The 20059-nt window shown below is 45.0% G+C and overlaps 1 protein-coding gene across 4 annotated transcripts; it reads left to right on the top strand.

Moving 5' to 3' along the window:
• The first annotated feature begins 5766 nt into the window (after positions 1 to 5766).
• On the top strand, positions 5767 to 18815 carry LOC133381833 (zinc finger protein 287-like). 4 transcript variants are annotated; one of them, XM_061621349.1, is made up of 6 exons: positions 5767 to 5918; positions 7078 to 7201; positions 12895 to 12980; positions 13847 to 13973; positions 17291 to 17389; positions 17876 to 18815. In XM_061621349.1, exons 1-6 carry the CDS (start codon positions 5880 to 5882, stop codon positions 18787 to 18789), a joined length of 1389 nt encoding a protein of 462 aa, XP_061477333.1. In that variant the 5' UTR covers positions 5767 to 5879; the 3' UTR covers positions 18790 to 18815. The 4 variants fall into 4 exon arrangements, with proteins under 4 accessions (XP_061477333.1, XP_061477332.1, XP_061477331.1 ...); XM_061621348.1 differs by having other exon boundaries at positions 5767 to 6047; XM_061621347.1 differs by having other exon boundaries at positions 5767 to 6275; positions 17291 to 17377.
• Positions 18816 to 20059: the final 1244 nt, after the last annotated feature.

Raw genomic sequence — 20059 nt, 5'->3', positions numbered from 1 at the left:
AAACTGCCCTGTGGGCTTTTGATCGAGGGTGGCATGTAATAATGATAATAACAAGAATAATATCATCATCATGTTGTGCTAGGACAACCAAAACTGTCATCCACTTTCTTTCTTTCTTTATTTGATTTAGATCCCACCCTTCCTCCCAGCAGGAGCCCGGGTGGCAAACAGAAGGGCTAAAAACACATCAAGACATCCTAAAAACAGACCTTAAAATACACCAAAACGAAACAACTTTAAAAACATTTTTTTAAAAAGCTTTTAAAAACATCTTTTAAAGAGGGTTAAGAAACCATATTGTTAAAAAAGGCATATTAAAAAGGATTTAAATGTGCAAACCTAAATTTCCCTGTCTGTGCTTGAATACCCACTCCGCCCGTCACCAAATATTGGCCCAGCTGCCTTCAGAGAGTTGAGGCTCTTGACTAGAACAGGCCACAGAGGCAGAACAGCTGCATCCCAGTCTAAAAAAAGCTTGAGTCATCCCTGACTATTGACCATGCCAGCTGGGGCTGATGGAATTTGGCATCCAAAAACATCTGCGCAACCACAGGGTCCCCATCCTTCTTTCAGTGGAAAGGTTCTCCATGGAGAAAGTGGACTGAGAAATGTTGTATTATTCATTTATTAAATTTATATCCTCCCAGGGCTGGAGCCCAGGAGCTGTACACAAAAACGAGCCCAGGGCTATACACAGGAACACTAAAAGCACTGTAAAACATCATAAAAACATCTTTGAAAAACAACTCTACTTGAAAGGCTTGTTGAAAGACTTGTTGAAAGTTCAGTAGGCACCAAAAAGATAAGAGAAACGGCGTCTGTCTAATGTTTAAGGGGAAGGAGTTCCAAAGGGTAGGTGCCGCCACACTAAAGATCCGCTTCCTGTGTTGTCTGGAACAGATCTCCTGATGAGATGTTATCTGCAGGAGGCCCTTACCTGCAGAGCGCAGCGATCGACTGGGGTCCTGAGGAATCTGGTTGGCTATTGTGAGAACAGGATGATGGATTAGTGGGCCAATGCACTTAGGTTATAAGGCTCTATACAGCTCAGGACAAGGTTACCTGAGAGATCCCCTTTTCCTTATATACTGAATAGGACACTGTGGTTCTCCTTTATGTTCCAAAGATATCAGACACTGGAGGAATTCAAGAGGCAGCTGGACAGCCATCTGTCGGGAATGCTTTGATTTGGATTCCTGCATTGAGCAGGGGGCTGGACTTGATGGCCTTATAGGCCCCTTCCAACTCTGCTATTCTATGATTCTATGATTCAGAAGGCCACTTCTGAAGCAACTTGGAACAAATCTTTTAGTGTGACTGCAACTTTTCTGCACTTTCTGGAAACAACTGAAGACACACACACACCCCCAACAAGCTTTCCCAGCTGAACAAATGGGTTTCTGCCATGGGTATCTACTTGGTTTTTTAAATAAATAATAAACAAAAAATCTGCTGTTATTTTCTGTATTGTTTTTAACAGTTTTGATTGTATTTTGTACATTGCTTTGAGACCCACTTGAGATGCTCTGCTCTTTCAAGCCACTGTCTAAATGCACAGGAGCACCTGCTGGAGCGCCTGGATGTGGCAAACCCACATGTGCATCTTTCAATCAAGGATTTGGCGTTGACACACGTGTTGTTGCTTTGTTGCCAGACAGCAGCAAAAAGGGATGCCTTTCCCTTCTACTCAAGTGTGACCTGGCCTCAGGGTGTGGAGGGGTGGAAAAGAGAAAGGGCAGTGAGTCCTGCTGGAATGTTGCCTGGCAGGGACAGCCTATCAGGGAACACGGTGGATTGGTTTTAGTTACATTCATTATTTTATTTTATTTATTATTACACTTATATCCCACTTTTCCTCTAAGGATCCTAAGGTGCTGTACACAATTCTCCCCCTCCCATTTTACACTATGATAGGGTTAGGCCACTGTTCTGCAACTGTGGATCCCCAGATGATGTCAGATGTAGCCAAAAAGGCCTATGCAGAGGCCAGAATATTGGTCCATTCAGCACTCCTCCTGATTGGCTCAGGTGTGTCTGGCTGTGGGGGCTCCTCCCACCATTCCTAGTGTGGGGGTCTCCCCAGGATTCAAAGTAGCATGTAGAATATAAGTTGCCCCCCCACTCACCACCTAGGCTCCTCCTGCCTCCCAGATGTCTATGTTTTGGTTTGGGGGGGGTAGACAGGGCACGGCAACTGCCCCATGGTAAGAGCCAATGTGGGGTAGTGGTTCAATCCCCACTCAGCTGTGACACTTGGGTGCCAGGGTTCAAATCCCCACTCAGCTGTGACACTTGGTGGGCAACCTTGAGCCAGTCACAGACTCTCAGCCTAGCCTACCTCACAGCGTTGTTGCAAGGATAAAATCAGGACTGGGTGGGGAACAGTTATCCTGCCATGAGTGCACTGAATGAAAGGAAAAATGTTGCTGTTATGTGTCTTCACGTTGATTACGACTTATAGAGACCCTATGAATCAGCGATCTCCAAGACGATCTGTCATGAACCACCCTGTTCAGATCTTGTAAGTTCAGGTCTGTGCCTTCCTTTATGGAATCAATCCATCTCCTGTTTGTTTGGCCTTCCTCTTTTTCTACTCCCTTCTGTTTTTCCCACCATATTGTCAGCGGCGTCACTAGCGGGAGTGCGGGGGGTGCGAACCTCCGGTGCGCGCCCTCCCAGGGGCATGGATGAGGTGGCTGGGCTGGCATGCGCACGCACTTGAGACCAGCCACCCCGTCCATGCTCCTGGGAGGGCGCGTGCCAGAGGGGCACCCAGCTGGAGAAGGCCTGGGAACGCTGGCGCGCCTCCCTCGCCCCGCCGACGCTGCTCCCGGTCTCGCCCGCCTGCCCGCCTCCGAGGAGGAGTTGGAGCAGCCTTGCCGGGCAACGGCACGGGGCGGCTCTGGGTGTCACCCCCCTCATGGTGACACCCGGGTGTGGGCCGCACCCTCCGCACCCTGGTAGTGACGCCCCTGCATATTGTCTTTTCTAGTGAATCATGTCTCTTCATGATGTGTCCAAAGTATTATAACCTCAGTTTCATCATTTTAGCTTCTAGTGATAGTTCTGGTTTAATTTGCTCTAACACCCAATTATTGGTCTTTTTTGCAGTCCATGGTATCCGCAAAGCTCTCCTCCAACACCACATTTCAAATGAGTTGATTTTTCTCTTATCTGCTTTTTTCACTGTCCAACTTTCATATCCATACATAGAGATCAGGAATACTATGGTCTGAATGATCCTGACTTTAGTGTTCAGTGATACATTTTTGCTTTTGAGGACCTTTTCTAGTTCTCTCATAGCTGTCCTCCCCAGTTCTAGTCTTCTTCTGATTTCTTGACTATTGTCACCCTTTTGGTTAATGACTGTGCCGAGGTATTGATAATCCTTGACAAGTTCAACCTCGTTAAAAAGATTTTTTTAAAAAAAGAATGTGCGGAGAACCATTTACCATGTATGCTACCTTGAGATCCTTGGAGGAAGGCTGAGATATAAATGTAGTAATAAATAAATAAATCTTGTCTGCTGCTCTACCTGAGCAGTTAAGGAATTGCTTGGGGAAGCTTGAACTGACGTATAGAGACAGATATGAAAATGGAAATGGACTGCCTTCAAGTTGATCTCGACTTACGGTGATCCTACATATAGGGTTTTCATGGTAAGCGGTATTCAGAGGGGGTTTACCGTTGCCTCCCTCTGAGGCTGAAAAGGCAGTGACTGGCCCAAGGTCACCCAGGAAGCTTCATGGCTGTGTGGGGATTTGAACCCTGGTCTCCCAAGTTGTACTCCAACATTCTAACCACTATACCACACACTAGATATAGATAGACAGATATAGATAGATGTTTCAGGGCAGTATCCAAAAATACTAATAATTATTTTTATTATTGTTGTTTATTAATTTATGAATTGCCCTTTACATTCATCTCAAGGTGATTTACACCATTAAAACAACAACAAAATTGCTTTAAAAATGCAATACCCAAACCCACAAAGTGAAGATAAGTTTGAAAACAATACAGCACGACGTGGAAGTTGGTTGCTAGTTCCCAGTTCCTTATTTGCTTGAAAGTTCAAAACACTAAAAAGGAAAAAAAGTTGACAGCTACAGCAACTTCAAGCCAAAGTTAACATGTCTCTGAACCCCAAAATATATGTTGGGGTACCCCATATGATATATCACTGTGATCGGGGGATGCTCCCCGTCAAGGATTTGTCTTGGCCCAGAGTAGATTTTGGGGTGGACACCCCCAGTTACTTATTTTTTATGATTTTATGACATCATTATTTATTTATGTTAATATCAGAAGCCTGATTATTTTGATTGCATACATTGATTGTTAGTCGTGACAGGGACAGTCCCCCGATCACAGCGATATATCATACAGGGTATCCCAACATACATTTTGGGGTTCAGAGACATGTTAACTTTGGCTTGAAGTTGTAGCTGTCAACTTTTCTTCTTTTTTAGTGATCTGAACTTTCAAGCAAGGAGGGAACTGGGAACTGGGAACCAACTTCCGCGTCGTCAATACAGCAAGGGATGTCCTTTGCGTGAAGCTCTTTCCACACTCTCTGTATTCTAAGCAATGCATAAATATAAATTCTAATTTTTTTTAAAAAAAAAATCTACACAATGAGGTAGGAAAGGAAGACCCTAATCATATCTCCCTTTCCCCCTTTCCAGGCTCTCTGATTACAAAAAGGTCCTTGGACCCACCCCCTGCCTTGCAAAAGCCCAGAGTCACGTGTGTCTCTCCCCCCTCCCCGTGTATTTCCAAGATCGTCTTGGAGTCTTTTGTGCTGGGGAGGGCCAGCCAAAGGGTTAAGGAAAGAGAGCCGCGCGGTCCTAGAGAGGCAACTAAGCAAGAGGAAAAGCCACTTCCTGCCCTACCCCCATCCACCCCTTCCCCCTTCAAAGGAGCCTCTGCTGAGCGCAGGACTGGAGCCCCCCAGGAAGGGGAATGCAAGGCAGGGAACCGGGGTGGGGGGTGCAAATGCCCAGCCAGGGAAGGGGGAGGGGAGGGGAGGGGAGGGGGCAAGATCTATGGGGGGAGGGATGGAGAAACTCAGTCGAAGGGGTGCGGTGGGGGGCAGGGCAAAGGGCCTCTGGGTGTAGCAAGGCTGGGTCTCCCCAGGGACAGGTCAAGTGGGGAGGGGGATGCAAGGCGGGGGGGGCAGGGAAGGGCTTTGGAGGTGCCAAGGGGGCGGCAGGCAGCCCCTCTTCCACCCCCAGAGGGAGGGAGGCTGTGCAGCTGAGCCTTCTGTGGCTCCTCCAGCACAGACCCCCCCTCCCCAGCTTCTCTCTGCTGAGCGAGGAGCCCCTGGGGCTGGCTGGCACCGGAGACCCCTCCGCTTGCCACTGGGGGGCACATCGGAAGCCCCCTCCGAAAGTCATCTATAGGGATATGCTGTAGCGGGAAGCTTTGTTGTTTTAGTTGGTTTGGTTTTTAGGCAGCTGTTGTAGGATGGGTTGGAGGAAAAGCAAACTCTGTGCGCGTGCAGATGAGGAGGGTTTTTTTTTAGGGGCAGAGCAGTAACATGGGGGGCGGGATTAGGCTATGTGGCAACCAAACAGGCGAAGCTGAAGGACTCCTCCCCTTTGTCTCTGTGTTTTAACATTTTCTTGCTTTTCATACAAGAAGATGCTTCAAACTCCCCCGGCAATCATCCCCTGCACTCTTTCTTGCAAAACACCTTGCTGCATCCAGAGTGCTTTAATACCTTACATTGACAACAACTCTTTTTTTTTTTTACTTTGCAGGCCTTTGTAGTCCCTCCGGCCTGGGCAACCCTTTCCTTAGGAGAGAGGATGGCATAAGGAGGAGCACGGGACCTTTCAGCGATCGTAAAAGCTGCCTCGGAGCCCAGAGTGAAGATGCAGGAGGAAGACACAGCCAGCCCTGAAGCCATCAAGGTTGGAAGCCATGGGGGATTCTGGGAACGGACCACTCAGACGATCCTGGCCGGGAACACCCTGGGCTCACACATTCAGCGCAAGCGCTTCAGGCATTTCCGCTACCAGGAGGCCGAGGGACCCCGAGAGGTTTGCAGCCGACTTCACGACCTTTGCTGTCAGTGGCTGAAGCCTGAAAGGCATACAAAGGCCCAGATGCTGGACCTGGTGGTCCTGGAGCAGTTCTTGGCTATCCTCCCCCCGGAGATGGAGAGCTGGGTCAGGGAATGCAGAGTGGAGAGCACTTCCCAGGCGGTGGCCCTGGCGGAAGGCTTCCTCTTGAGCCAGGCTGAGGGGAAGAGGCAGGAAGAGGAGCAGGTGAGAAAGTAGTGGGGAGGAGATCCTGGCTGGGAGTCCAGAGTCTGTGAGTTCAAATCCCCGCTCGTGTCTCCTGGGTGTCAAGGGCCAGCTAAAGATCACCCCCACAGGGAGTGGCTCAGGGGTTACCTGCCCTGCCACCTGTGCAGCCGTGGGCAAGCTGCCTAGTCCCAAGGAGCCCAGTTTCCCCCCAGCTGGCAGTTGCGGACAAGGAAGGGGCAGGTTTGTGCAGCTGTGGCAAGCTGAGCAGGCCCTGGCCAGCTGGGGAGGACTAGCCTCAGAGGGAGGCAATGGGAAACCCCCTCTGAATACCGCTTACCATGAGATCCCTATTCATAGGGTAGCCATAAGTGGGATCGACTTGAAGGCAGTCCATTTCCATTTCAATCTTTCAGGATTAGAGCGGGGTTTCAGGGGATTTTTGTGTGTGTTGTTGTTGAATCTGTAGTGTTCTGTTCCATTTGGATCCCTTTAACTTGGGAGACCAGGGTTCGAATCCCCACACACCCATGAAGCTCCCTGGGTGACCTTGGGCCAGTTACTTCCTCTCAACCTCAGAGGGAGGCAACGGTAAACCCCCTCTGAATACCGCTTACCATGAAAACCCTACTCGTAGGGTCACCATAAGTCAGGATTGACTTGAAGGGAGTCCATTTTCCACTGGAGGGAGTGGATAATATGGAAAATACAGTCTTGAAATGCCCGCCTTTTGTCCAAGTCTCTTCCAACCTCCCCTTTCCCTGCCTCGTTCCTTCCTCTCCTAATGCCTCTTCCCTGATCGGGTTCCTTTCCGCCATTTCAGGTGGAGGGACGGAGAGGAGTGACCAACAGCATGCCCAAGACAGAGAAGGCTCTGCTGGATCTCACACAGAGTCTGCAGTCCATGCGGATGATGCCAGAGGGGAGCGGAAAAGTCGCTTCCCCAGGTAAAGATTGATGGGTGTGAGAACAGATTTATTGTATTGTTGGTGGGGTTATCCTGTAGCCAGCAACAAATTGTTATGCTTTGATAATGCTTTGATTTGCGCAGGGGGTTGGACTTGATGGCCTTATAGGCCCCTTCCAACTCTACTATTCTATGATTATCTAATATAAGAAGCACCCTGGACTGCTTGGTTCACAATGACCCCCCAGTATTTTTTACTTGCTTATTTGGAAAATACATTATCTAAAGAAAGTTTAAAATCTGCTGTTTCATGTTTCATATGAAAATATTTGGGGTGTTTGTGATAAATTGTCCATCTGAGAGATATATTAAACTGGGGAAAATGGCTATCTTGAGTAAAATCACTCGGATGCTTTCTGTTTAACAAGGGAAAAAGAAGGTTGGCAAAACTTTAAAAGGAACTTTGGAATAGTAAACAGGAGAGCATGAGTTACAATTCTTCTTCAGTTCTGTGAGAACAGGGGATTAGGGCCCTAAGCCAATTTTTGAAAACATTAGAAAACTTCCAAAATGTTTAGAATTATTAAAATCTATAAAATTCCCAACTTATATCAGATCCTCAAATTCCCAGAATTTCTCAAACTGTTAATAATAAAAAAATCCGAAGCCTTCTACAATTGTCAAAAACATTCAAACTTGGTTTTTTAAAAAAAATATTATTCAAAGTGGCCTTCCTACGCTCCATAAACATTATAACTACCATTTATATGTGGCTTATATTATTACTTCTAAGCTTAGCTTCCTTATATATTAAATACCTTTATTTTATTAAAACATAGGATGTCTTATAACCTATGATATTGTGATATATTACTACATACTTTGAATTATAGAATGCATACATTTAGTTTTCAAGTAAACCTTTAAAAAACAAACAGAAATGACTTCCGGGAAGGGTGACTTCGCTTGTGCCTGCTTTTGAGACGGGCTCCCGCCTCAGAAGAAGCTTATTCAGATATAAATCAGTCAGAACATTTTTTTTTTTGACTGATGAAATTTCTCCCGGGCAGGGAGAAACGTAGAGATCAACCTCAAAAGCCTGTTTCTGTTGGGAGGACTGGATTTCATTAATTTATGAGAAAAGGTCCAGCCAGCAATGCCGGACAGACTTCCGAACAAGCTCTATCTGATTAATGCGATACGTTTATCTTTTCTTCAAAGAGAAAACGGACTAACAGGCAAGCACTCTTCTTTCTGTTTTTTTTTTTTACTTGGTTTAAATTGTTGCAGCAAAAAGAGATTTGTCAAATGAATCAGCTTTAAAGAACTTCTGGGTGAGCTATAACTCTTCTCTGTTATTCACGAAATTAACAGCTTATCTCTGTTTCTATTGCAAAAAGCTGTCCTGGAAGTGCATTCTAAAGATATAAACAGAAGAGGGATTTCTATTCCGAGGAGAAAAAAATAAAAAATATGAACTTTGGAACATCATATTGTCTGGGACTATTCTCTTTTTGGTCTATTTTATTTTGACGAATCTGCTTCTTCACAACGCCACTAACTGTTTTGATGCTGGGAACTAAATTTGTTTTGTATTCTTGAACATAGAGAGATAAGGCAGGCTGCTCTGTTTATACTGTGATGTCATCAAGCCTGGAATATTAACCCAATTGTTGCTGAAATAAGAAGTGGTTCTTCTTTATTTTTGTTTTGCTTTGTTTTCGTGGTTTTAAAAAATGGCAATCAAGAAAGTGGCTGAGAATCTGGAAGTAATTATGTTTCAGAAAATAATGGATGAGATTGAGATAACGAAACAAACCCTGTGACAGGGCAGTAAGGAGCTGAAAATTGAACTGAGCAAAATGACGCAGGAGCTTAAAGAAATAGGGGATCCTGTGAGAGAGGAGAATGAGATCAGAGATGAGAAAAGAAAAAATAAAGGGAGGATGCAAGCCCTGGATATTGGAACAAATGTGGAATTGGAAAAAGATCTGGAGTTTGTGGATATTAGAAATAAAATCTACTGTTTGGAGTTTGGCGTTGTCTCTGGGGAGATTGGTGAAGATATTAGAGATAAAGTTATCAATGGCTTGGATAATTTTCTGGACTGGAATGACGTGATGGAGCTTGATATAGAGAAAATCTATGGAATTAACTGCAGCCATGTGACAATGGAAAAACTCAAGAGATGAGCCAGTGCATTTTGTAAAAAAGAAGAACAGAGATATGACTTTACAACAATATTTCAGCAACTTATTCAGAATCGATGGCAAGAAAATATTTGGGATAGAGGAAATTCCCATCAGACTCTTATTATATGGCTATGGCTATGACAGCAAGATTATTATGGAATACTGATAATGGAAGATTGGACACTGAAATTACTGGACTTAACAGGACTATTGAAGATGGAAGATGGAACTAATAGGGATAATGGAATAATGGCTATTGAAATTATTGGACTTAACAGATTTGATGAGATGGATTAATCGATATGTTTATTTGGAGAAAAATTGATAGATATATTTCTTAAAGAATTGAAGCCTCTCTTTGACTTTTTGTGGAAAGAATAAAGTAATGTCTATGAGATTTGATGATTAATTAAGATAACTACTGGAGGAAAGTGATTTTATAATATAATTTAAGAGACAGGATTGTTATATATTGTAGACATATAACTGATCTGCGACAAATGGGAAGTCAACATTTTATTTTTTTGTTTAATCATTTTTGTTTTGTTTTGTTTTTTGTCTTTGAATGTTTTATGATTTTGTTTTGTTTGTTTTATGAAAATTTGAATAAAATTATTGTAAAAAACAAACAAACAAACAAACAGAAAGATCGAGTTCAACTAAAACTTTAAAGTTGACAATGACGACATTGAACTTGTCAAGTCATTAACCAAAATGGAGACAATAGTCAAGAAATCAGAAGAAAGCTAGGACTGGGGAGGGCAGCTATGAGAGAACTAGAAAAGGTCCTCAAATCAAAGATGTATCACTGAACACCAAAGTCAGGATCATTCAGACCATGGTATTCCCGATCTCTATGTATGGATGTGAAAGTTGGACAGTGAAAAAGGCGGATAAGAGAAAAATCAACTCATTTGAAATGTGGTGCTGGAGGAGAGCTTTGCACATACCATGGACTGTGAAAAAGACCAATAATTGGATGTTAGATCAAATTAAACCAGAACTGTCACTAGAAGCTAAAATGATGAACCTGTGGTTATCGTACTTTGGACACATCATGAGAAGGCACGATTCACTAGAAAAGACCATAATGCTGGGAAAAACAGAAGGGAGTAGAAAAAGAGGAAGGCCAAACAAGAGATGGATTGATTCCATAAAGGAAGCCACAGACCTGAACTTACAAGATCTGAACAGGGCAGTTCACAACAGATGCTCTTGGAGGTCACTGATTCATAGGGTCCCCATAAGTCGTAATCGACTTGAAGGCACATAACCACCACAACAAAACACTTTAAGGCCCCCATGCAGGGAAAATAATGTATTTCTTCTACGCCTTGGTTTCCTGCCCAGCAGTAATTTGCAGAAGTGTCTTCTCATTCCAATGAACCCCTGCTCTAAATATCATGGTTTCTGGCATTGCCTTTGAGGAGGCAGGGGCGGCTGTCAGGTTGGGGGTCCCACAATTAATGCAGGGATTCTCTTTTCCCAGAGAGACAGTGTCCTTGCTCCTTTTGCTGTTTCCCACTGGGAAGAGAAAAGGCATCCGAGTAGGTGAGATTTTGGAGAACAGATAAGGGTACCATCTTCCGCTAGGAAAGTGGATGCCTTTTTGGTCTGAACTTTTAAGAAATCAAGAGAGCCTGGCTGGTGGATCAGGCCAAAGGGGCCCATCTAGGCCACCATCCTGTTCTCACAATCGCCAGCCAGATACCTCTGCCGGGAAGCTTGCAACAGCAACACGCTCCCGTGTGACTCCCCGCAACTGGCATTATTAAAAGCCATGCTGCTTCCAACAGTGGAGGCGGAGTTTGTGCCCTAGCCCTAGCAGGTCCGATTGCTGTTCTTCACTTAATTGTTGTGTTGCTGCATCACTGTCTTTAATGGTTTTTTGTTGTGTTAAAGTTAATGCTGTATCATCTGCATATAACTCTTATTTTAAATTCCTCACCGCCATTTCTGATTCCTGTTTTTTGTTGTTATGTGCCTTCAAGTCAATTACGACTTGTGGCGACCCTATGAATCAGTGACCTCCAATAGCATCTGTCATGAACCACCCTGTTCAGATCTTGTAAGTTCAGGTCTGTGGCTTCCTTTATGGAATCAATCCATCTCTTGTTTGGCCTTCCTCTTTTTCTACTCCCTGCTGTTTTTCCCAGCATTATTGTCTTTTCTAATGAATCATGTCTTCTCATTATATGTCATTTTAGCATGTAGTGATAGTTCTGGTTTAATTTGTTCTAACACCCAATTATTAGTCTTTTTCGCAGTCCATGGTATGCGCAAAGCTCTCCTCCAGCACCACATTTCAAATGAGTTGGTTTTTCTCTTGCATTTTCTAGTTCTCTCATAACCACCACACCTGTAACCAGACCATTGTTGGTTGTTGTTATGTGCCTTCAAGTCGACTATGAATTACGGCGACCCTATGAATTGGTGACCTCCAAGAGCATCTGTTATAAACCACCCTGTTCAGATCTTGTAAGTTCAGGTCTGTGGCTTCCTTGATGGAATCAATCCATCTCTTGTTTGGCCTTCCTCTTTTTCTGCTCCCTTCTGGTTTTTATTGTTAATGGTTTTTATTGTATGTCAAATCTCTTTGGTACTGTTGGATAGAAGTGTTATGTAAATTTATATAAATGAGCAGAGATCGTCAGCGGTCTGAGCTGTGTGTGTGCCAGTGTGTGCGTTTACCTAAGAAAGCAGGCTTTTACCCTGCATTAGGATCACTGAGACTTAACACTTAGTAAAATAAGAAAAGCTACTTTATTTGTAGAAACACATAGTAGATAAGAAAGGCATACCTAGTTCTGACTAGCTAACTATGTTGGAGGCACAGCGCCCAGGTTTGGGAGTTGCCCTCACGGCTCAGGTAGGAGAGCAAAGACAGAGATGTCTCCTCTCTCTTGGACAGTTGAAGAAAAAGATGAAGGAAGGAAGTGCAGATCAGCTTCCCTAGACGTATCAGTCTAACAACGGAAGGAAGTCAGTCAGAGCATCACAGGTAAAGGTAAACAAGCCTATCCATCTGGAGGACCCTAACTCTATCTCCCTTCTGGAACATTAACAAAAGAACAAAACAGGAATTGCTCTTGCCCCACTTCCAACAAGAAAGTGGTCTGGAAATAATAGCCACTGGTATAAAAATGGGAGACAAGCGGAATGTAATCCGACAGCATATCAGACCCAGCAACGCAAACAGGATGGCAGCAAATGCCTTAGGAAAGGGAGAGACTGTATAACAAGAGGACTGGTCCTGGGGAGGACATTAACAAAAGTGGGGCAGGGGGCCCACAAGAGGAAATGCCTTTCTACACGTTCCTGTGCATTTCTGTTCAATAGAAGGATCAGTTGACAACGAATAAGGAAAGGTGAGGTGTAAGTGATTTCAGGAATAAAACAAATTGGGAAAATGTGGGTGAAATCCCACTCTGAGGCAGGCAGGGCCCCAGGCCATTTCGGGGCTTTGATGCTAACGTCCGGCACCTTGAATGGGTCCAGGATCTAACATCTGCCTACCCTACTTCCTTTTTCTCCCTCCCAGGTGGTGAAATGACCCTGGAGCTTCCTTCCAGCCTTTCTCCTCGTTGTGATGGTGGTGAAACTATGGCAGTGAAGTCACCTGATCAGGTAGGAGAAGAGTTGTTGAAGAAACTGCCCCCTGCTCATCTCCCTGAGCCTAAAACATGGGTGGGGCACCTGTGACCCTCTAGATCACCCTTTCCCAAGTAGTGGGCCACCAGATGTTGTTGGACCACAATTCCCATCTTTCCTGACCATTGGCAATGTTGGCTGAGGCTGATGGGAGTTGTGGTCCAACAACATCTGGTGGCCTACTAGTTGGGAAACGCTGATCTAGATGTTGGGCTCCCAACCCCTGTCGTGCCAGAGTAGCTCCAGCCAGGATCGCCAACGCTGAGAGGCAGAGCCCGGCAACAACATCTGGAAGGCCAGAGGCTTCCCATCCGGCCTGAAAGAATGTTTTATTTTGTTGTCGTTGTTTGAACTTATGTCCCACCCTTCCTCCCAAAGGCACTCAGGGCAGCAAACATAAACAAAACCATTTAACGGAAAAAAGAAAGAAAAACACATAAAAAACTTTCCAAGCAGAATTACAGTTAATATTATAAACTCAGCTTAAAAACATTCTTACATCAGTGGTTTTTGGGTTATCAGGAATGGTTCTCTTCAGCCATCAAAAGGCAGGGAAAACAGGAGTGCTTTCAAATTCCTCCTGAAAGTTAACAGTGATGGGAACAGGAGCACCTCACTGGGGAGAGCATTCCATAAATGGAGAGCCACCACTAAAAAGGCCTTTTCCTTTTGTTCGCTTTCCTTTTGGTTCTGTCCAAAACTGTCCACTGGGGAGGCTTCGGGTGCAACTGAAGAAGCTTCGGGTTCTGCAGGAGAACCTCCAGTCACCTCCGCCTTTTCTGTCTTTTGAGGGTTGGTAAATTACCTGTGAGGAGAAACTTTTTATTTATTTTTCTTCTCAGGGCCCAGTGACCTTTGAGGAGGTGGCTGTGTATTTCATGGAGGAGGAATGGGCTCTGCTGGATCCTGGCCAAAGAGTTCTGCACAGAGAGGTCATGGAGGAGAATTATGAAACTCTGGCCTCTCTAGGTAAGAAAATACCATTTCCCTTGGCAGCTAGATCCTATTATCAGTTTTATGTCCATGCACTGTAAGGATGTTTTTAAGGACCTAGGTGGCATCTGTCAGGTCCCTTCCTGTCAGGATCCCACCTCAGGCACCACCTGCTAGGATCCCACCTGTGGTCATCACCTTGTCATGGTCCCACCTCAGGGTCCTGGTCTTTAAATGGTTCTTACTGGCTCTAGCAAAGATCTCTCAAGATCCCACTGCTAGGCAGCACCACCAGACACTCCCTGTAAAACAATATTGCCTTGAGACTGTGCCTTAGTCTCCTCCTGGCTTATTACTACTTTGTGTCTGGGTGCACTTGCAGGCCACAACCCCCTGTATCTTTGTGCCTATAAAGATTACAGGCCTGGGTTGCTCTGGATACCTGATGACGTTACACTATCTCTTCACCGCTGCCACCATTGATACTGTTTCCCCACCTTGGTATATGCCCTGCCCACCCTTCTGGTCTGTGTAACCCAGCCAGGGATCAGACTTTAGGTAAACCAAGAAATATTTATTTATATACACAGGGAATAACAAGATTACTTAAATGTATTGTCAACAAGCGTGTGGTTTCATAAATTACATTACTTTTTGTTTCTAGCCATCAATAACCTGCCTCACTACCAGCCTAATCCAATCCAACCCACAAAACCAACTCCAACCTCCCTCAGAACTCCCACCAACAGAACTCTCCTAATCACCTCCTCATTTATACCTTCAGACACTCAAACGCTCAACCAATCATAATGCAACATTCTCCAGCATTCCAGCCCATGTACTCCCCCCTCTCACTCAGTCTACTTACCATATATACTCTAATAAACCCGCACTTACCATATTTACAGTATTATAAATACAGGGACATCACAGCATCCAGCTAAACAGTTTGCATAATGGGGCAAGGATTTTTAGCTTTGAAATGGCAATTCCCTGCCCCTCTCCTCTCCCCATGCACTGCTCCAGACAGTCGGGGGAACCCCTAGAATAGTTTAGGGGTCACACAGGGTGAGGAAAGAGTAGGGAAGCTCCATTTTGGCAAAGCCCACCTAGCGTGTATGTGCGTGCCTATGTATACATGAATGAGTTTAGGGATGGAACTCGCTGAAAAGCTGCTGATCTAGACTCTGTAGCATAGCCCTGCAGATAGGCAGAGCCAACCACTTCACTTTCTAAAATAACACGATTGCAAAAGAATTTCCCTTTCATTCCTCTTGTCCTGCCTTGTTGTTTATTATTTATTTATTCATTAATTATTTGATTTATATCCCACGGCAAACAAAAGCACTAAAAACTTTAAAACATCATAAAAACGAACTTTAAAACACATTAAAACTTCTTCAAAAACGTTTCTTAAAAAAAAGCTTTCAAAACATCTAAGATTAAAAACATTTTAAAAAAGAAAGTTTAAGAACATATTAAAAAGCAATTCTAACACAGATGCAAACTGGGATAGGTCTCAAAAGGCTTGTTGAAAAAGGAACATCTTCAATAGACGCCGAAAAGATAACAGAGACGGCGCCTGTCTAATATTTAAGGGGAGGGAATTCCACAGGGTAGGTGCCGTCACAATAAAGGTCCGTTTCCTATATTGTGCAGAACGAACCTCCTGATAAGATGGTATCTGCAGGAGGCCCTCACCTGCAGAGCGCAGTGATTGACTGGGTATATAAGGGGTAAGACGGTCTTTCAGGTATCCTGGTCCCGAGCTGTATAGGGCTTTGTACGCCAAAACTAGAACCTTGAACTTGGCCCAGTAGTAAGTTAATTGTTAATATGGCCATGCTCTGTCCCCTTAGTCAGAGGCTTCCGAATACCAATTGCTGGAAACTCTTGTGCTTAGATCCTGCTTGCGGGCTTTCCACAGGCATCTGTTTGGCGGCTTGTGAGAACAAGATGGTGGACTAGATGGGCCACTGATCCAGCAGGCTCTTCCTTTGTTCTTATGCAAAGACATGCAGAAATGCAGAGATCCGGTGGGCCTTTGCAAAAGCTCAGCTAAACTGTATGTCTTTGGCTCTTGTAGAAGGAAGATACAGGAAAGGGCTCTAATTTTGAGTGCCCCAGACCTTGGGCCTTAAAACTAGTTGATGATCTTGTGTGCATGTTACACTATACATTCTTTTTGTTCTACTGCCCTGCTGGTAGTGCTGCGACCTGCAGAACTCTGTCTTGTGGCAAAACCAAAAATGGCATTCTCCATCGTCAGACTATCTTTGTAGAATGGTCTCCTTCTCTGAGCTGTCCCTGAGGAGGCATACAACTATGGTGTAGGAGATAGATAAAAGGATATAAAATGCAGTAAAATGTTCAAGGTGCTGGTTTGAGTGTATAAAGCCCTATACAGTTTAGGACCAGGATACCTGAAAGTCATCTCCCCTCCTTACATACAGTAGGGCCCCGCTTTTTGGTGATCTGCTTTTTGGCGATCCGCTTTTCGGCGTTCCGCTAATACGGTGGCGCCAGCGGGGCGATCAGCTGAAGCGTGGGGAGCTCCAGCCGCCACTCTCCACCTGACAGCGATCAGCTGGAGCACGTGAGCTCCCTGCGTTACAGCTGATCGCTGTCGGGTAGAGCGCGGTGGCTGGAGCTCCCCGCCCTCCAGCTGATCGCACGCTACAGGGATACAGTAGGGCCCCACTTTCCGGCAGTTTTCACCTTTTAGCGGGGGCCTGGAATGTAACCTGCCGTATGAGTGGGGCCCTACTGTATCCGCAGATACCATCTCATCAGGAGGTCTGTTCCACACAACGTAGGTGTGGCACCTACCCTGTGGAATTACCTCCTCTTAAATAGTAGGCAGGCACCATCTCTGTTGTCTTTTCGGTGCCTACTGAAGACTTTCTTCTTCCAACAAGTATTTTAAAGCAGTGATTGTTTTATCATTTGTGCATTTGCCACCCTGGGGTCCTTTGGGAGGAAGGTAGGATATAAATTTAAAAATAATAGGAGGTACCAACCGTAAGATGCTTTCTCCAGTTAGTGAAAACATACGATGGGCATTTCCTGGCCATTGATACCAGGTTTTACTATTCCTGTTACATGGCAGTAAGTATAAGTAGTAGGGCCGTCGTTCCGTGGCAGAGCATCTGCTTTGCATGCAGAAGGTCCCAGGTTCAATCCCCATCAGCATCTCTGGGCAGGGCTGGGAGAAATTCTTGTCTGAAACCCTGCCAGTCAGTGCAGACAATATTGAGCTAGATGGAAAAACGGTCTGACTCCGTATAAAACAGCAACAGGCGGACTTGGAATGCCTGAATGTTTAGTAATTAGTCTCTCCATTTCTTTGAAAGAATCACACAAACCAGACCTCCTCTCCTGGCTGGAAGAAGGGAAAGAGCCATTTGTCTGGAGTTCAGAGGAAGGGGAGAGATTTGCAGGTACCTGCTCAGGTGTGTGGAGGGAGCATTTCCTGACTGGGGATTGAGGGTATTCCTTGGTGAATTTTTCAGCTTGCGTTCAATGTTCCTGGGGACAGACTCACCCATGAGGTTGTGAATTCTCATATTAGACTCATAAGGCTGCCTTCGCATCTGACTGTCTATTCTGTTGACCGTGGCCAAGTGAACAGGAGCCATAGAGCAGTGAGTTCTGTTCCTCCCTCCCCCATGCCCCTTCTCATAAAAAGGGGGTAAACATGCACATCTTTGCCTAGTGAAATCAAGTGGGAAATGGACCAGAAAAGGATTGAAGTTACTGTCTGGGTCAACGGGGTATTCAGAAGGGGAAAGGAGAGAATCTTGAAGATGGTGAAATAAGAGAGGCTGTTATCTGGGCTTGATCAATGATGAGATTCTTGGTTTCTGCCTTGAACTCCTAATGGATTTCTCTCTCTCTCTCTCTCTCTCTCTCTCTCTCTCCCCCCCCCCATCCTTAAGCCGGTAATGGGCAAAACAATGAGAATTACAGGGAGCTGTCTGTGTCATCACTGGAAACAACTAAGCAAAAGTCGGGAAAAGGACTGTTTAGTTTCTCTTATGCGTCTTTAGTTCCCTTTAATTTCCAATCAGATAACGGGACAAAGGAGTCCTCTACTCCTCAGGGTCCTCACATACATGAACTCCTGATCCCAGAAGAACATCAGACAGGGGAGGCAAAAGAAAAATCTGCAATGTCTGGTAAAATATTCAGAGATGAATCCAACACAAATGGGCATCACAGAACTCATCGAGGGGAGAAACTTTATAAATGCGCAGAATGCGGGAAAAGTTTTGGTGACAATCTTGATCTTCATGCACATCGAAGAACCCACGAAGATGAAAAACCATACAAATGCATGTTGTGTGGGAAAAGCTTCAGCCAAAGCTGTAACCTTTCATCGCATCAAAGAACTCACACTGGGGAGAAACGCTATAAATGCATAGAGTGTGGGAAGAGCTTCAGCCGTAGCAATACCCTTATTTCACATCAAAGAACCCACACCGGGGAGAAACCGTACAAATGCATGGTGTGTGGGAAAAGCTTCAGCCAAAGCTGTAACCTTACATCACATCAAAGAACTCACACAGGGGAGAAACCGTACAGATGCATAGAGTGCGGGAAGAGCTTCAGCCGTAGCACTACCCTTATTTCACATCAAACAACCCACACAGGAGAAAAGCCGTATAAATGTATGGAGTGCGGAAAGAGCTTCAGCAGTAGCGAAAGGCTGAATAGACATCAGAGAACTCACACAGGAAAAAAACATCTTGATATATGGAGTGTGGAAAAAGCTTCAGTTGGACAGCATATATTGGGCATCAAAGAATGCACACAGGAGAGAAACCATTTAAATGCTTGGATATCTTACTAAACAGTAAAGACGTCAAACCGTACAAATGCTCAGTCTATGGCTAAAGCTTTTTTAATAAATCAGAGCTGACATTCCCTAACCCCCCAAAATCAGAGTAAGTATTCTTCACTCACACTGTAATAATGGAAAGGGATCAGTTGATTGTGATATTGCACACAATAATTTAAACAAGCAGGAGAATTTAGGACTGGGGGAGAGATTTGAGAAAGGGGGCTGCAAGACTCTCAGTGCAATTGTAACCATACCTACTCGGAAGTAATTCCTAGTGAATTCAGTGGGGCTTTCTCCCAGGTAAGTTGGGTTAGGAGCAGCCTCAGTAAATGTGTGTTTTTAATAATAATCAGTAGGCAAAAGCATTTTTACACATTCAGATTTTTCAAGTGCGTGCTGTGGGTCTCGCCCCGTCTGGTCACTTCTCTCCCCCTCTCATGGATCAGCTCCCTCCTCCTGAGAGAGAGAGAGAGAGAAAAGCACAAGTAGACCCACTTTGCTTTTGCAAAGAACCTGGGTAAAACGTCAACCTCTTGCCTCAGCTCTGTGTACTCTTCAAGGAAGAAAAAGGCAACCACCCTCACTCCACTCACAATGGGTGCCAGGGAAAAACCTCAGTGGTGCCATTGCCCCCTTGGGCACCATGTTGGTGATCCCTGTAATTGACCCAAGTGCTCTGCCCACAAGAAGCATAGGAGGAAGTGATAGGATCTTCTACCTATGTCTCATTGCGGTATGGCTGAGGGAGTAAATTTCTTGCTAGGAAGCACGCTGAGGAACCAGGCTATGGAGTGGTGTTTTTTCTTCCCAATCACAGCACGGTGCAGGGGGGTTTAATGCTCCCCTCTCCATGCTGGGATGAGAATGAAAATCACGTCTTCTCCATTCCTCAGCTGGCTGTTGTGGATCAGCTAAGGAGGGCCTGGTTTTCGTGCCCATCACATCATGCTGGGCGAAGAGATTTAAATCTCCTTGCCCAGTATAACGCAATGGGGATGAATATTGGGCTCGCTCACTAAACTGGAGTAGGAAAAGTCATGGCCCAGAGTGGGAGTGTAGTGTGGGGGGCTGGGTTAAAAGGCTTAGTGGGCCAGAGGTACCTAGTGCCTAGCCTAAAGGCCACTTCATCAGATGCACAAAGTATTATCCTCGTTGCGTAGATACATACGCACATGGGTGTGGAAGGCAAAAAATGTAAATGGGAAATGCAGGACACAGCCTGTGACAAGTTAAGATAAAATATATGCAAAATAAACAATGACACAAGCAGTAACTGATG

This window comes from Rhineura floridana, chromosome 3 (assembly GCF_030035675.1).
Source record: "Rhineura floridana isolate rRhiFlo1 chromosome 3, rRhiFlo1.hap2, whole genome shotgun sequence".
NCBI lineage: Eukaryota > Metazoa > Chordata > Lepidosauria > Squamata > Rhineuridae > Rhineura > Rhineura floridana.
This window is presented reverse-complemented; position numbering and strand designations above follow the sequence as displayed.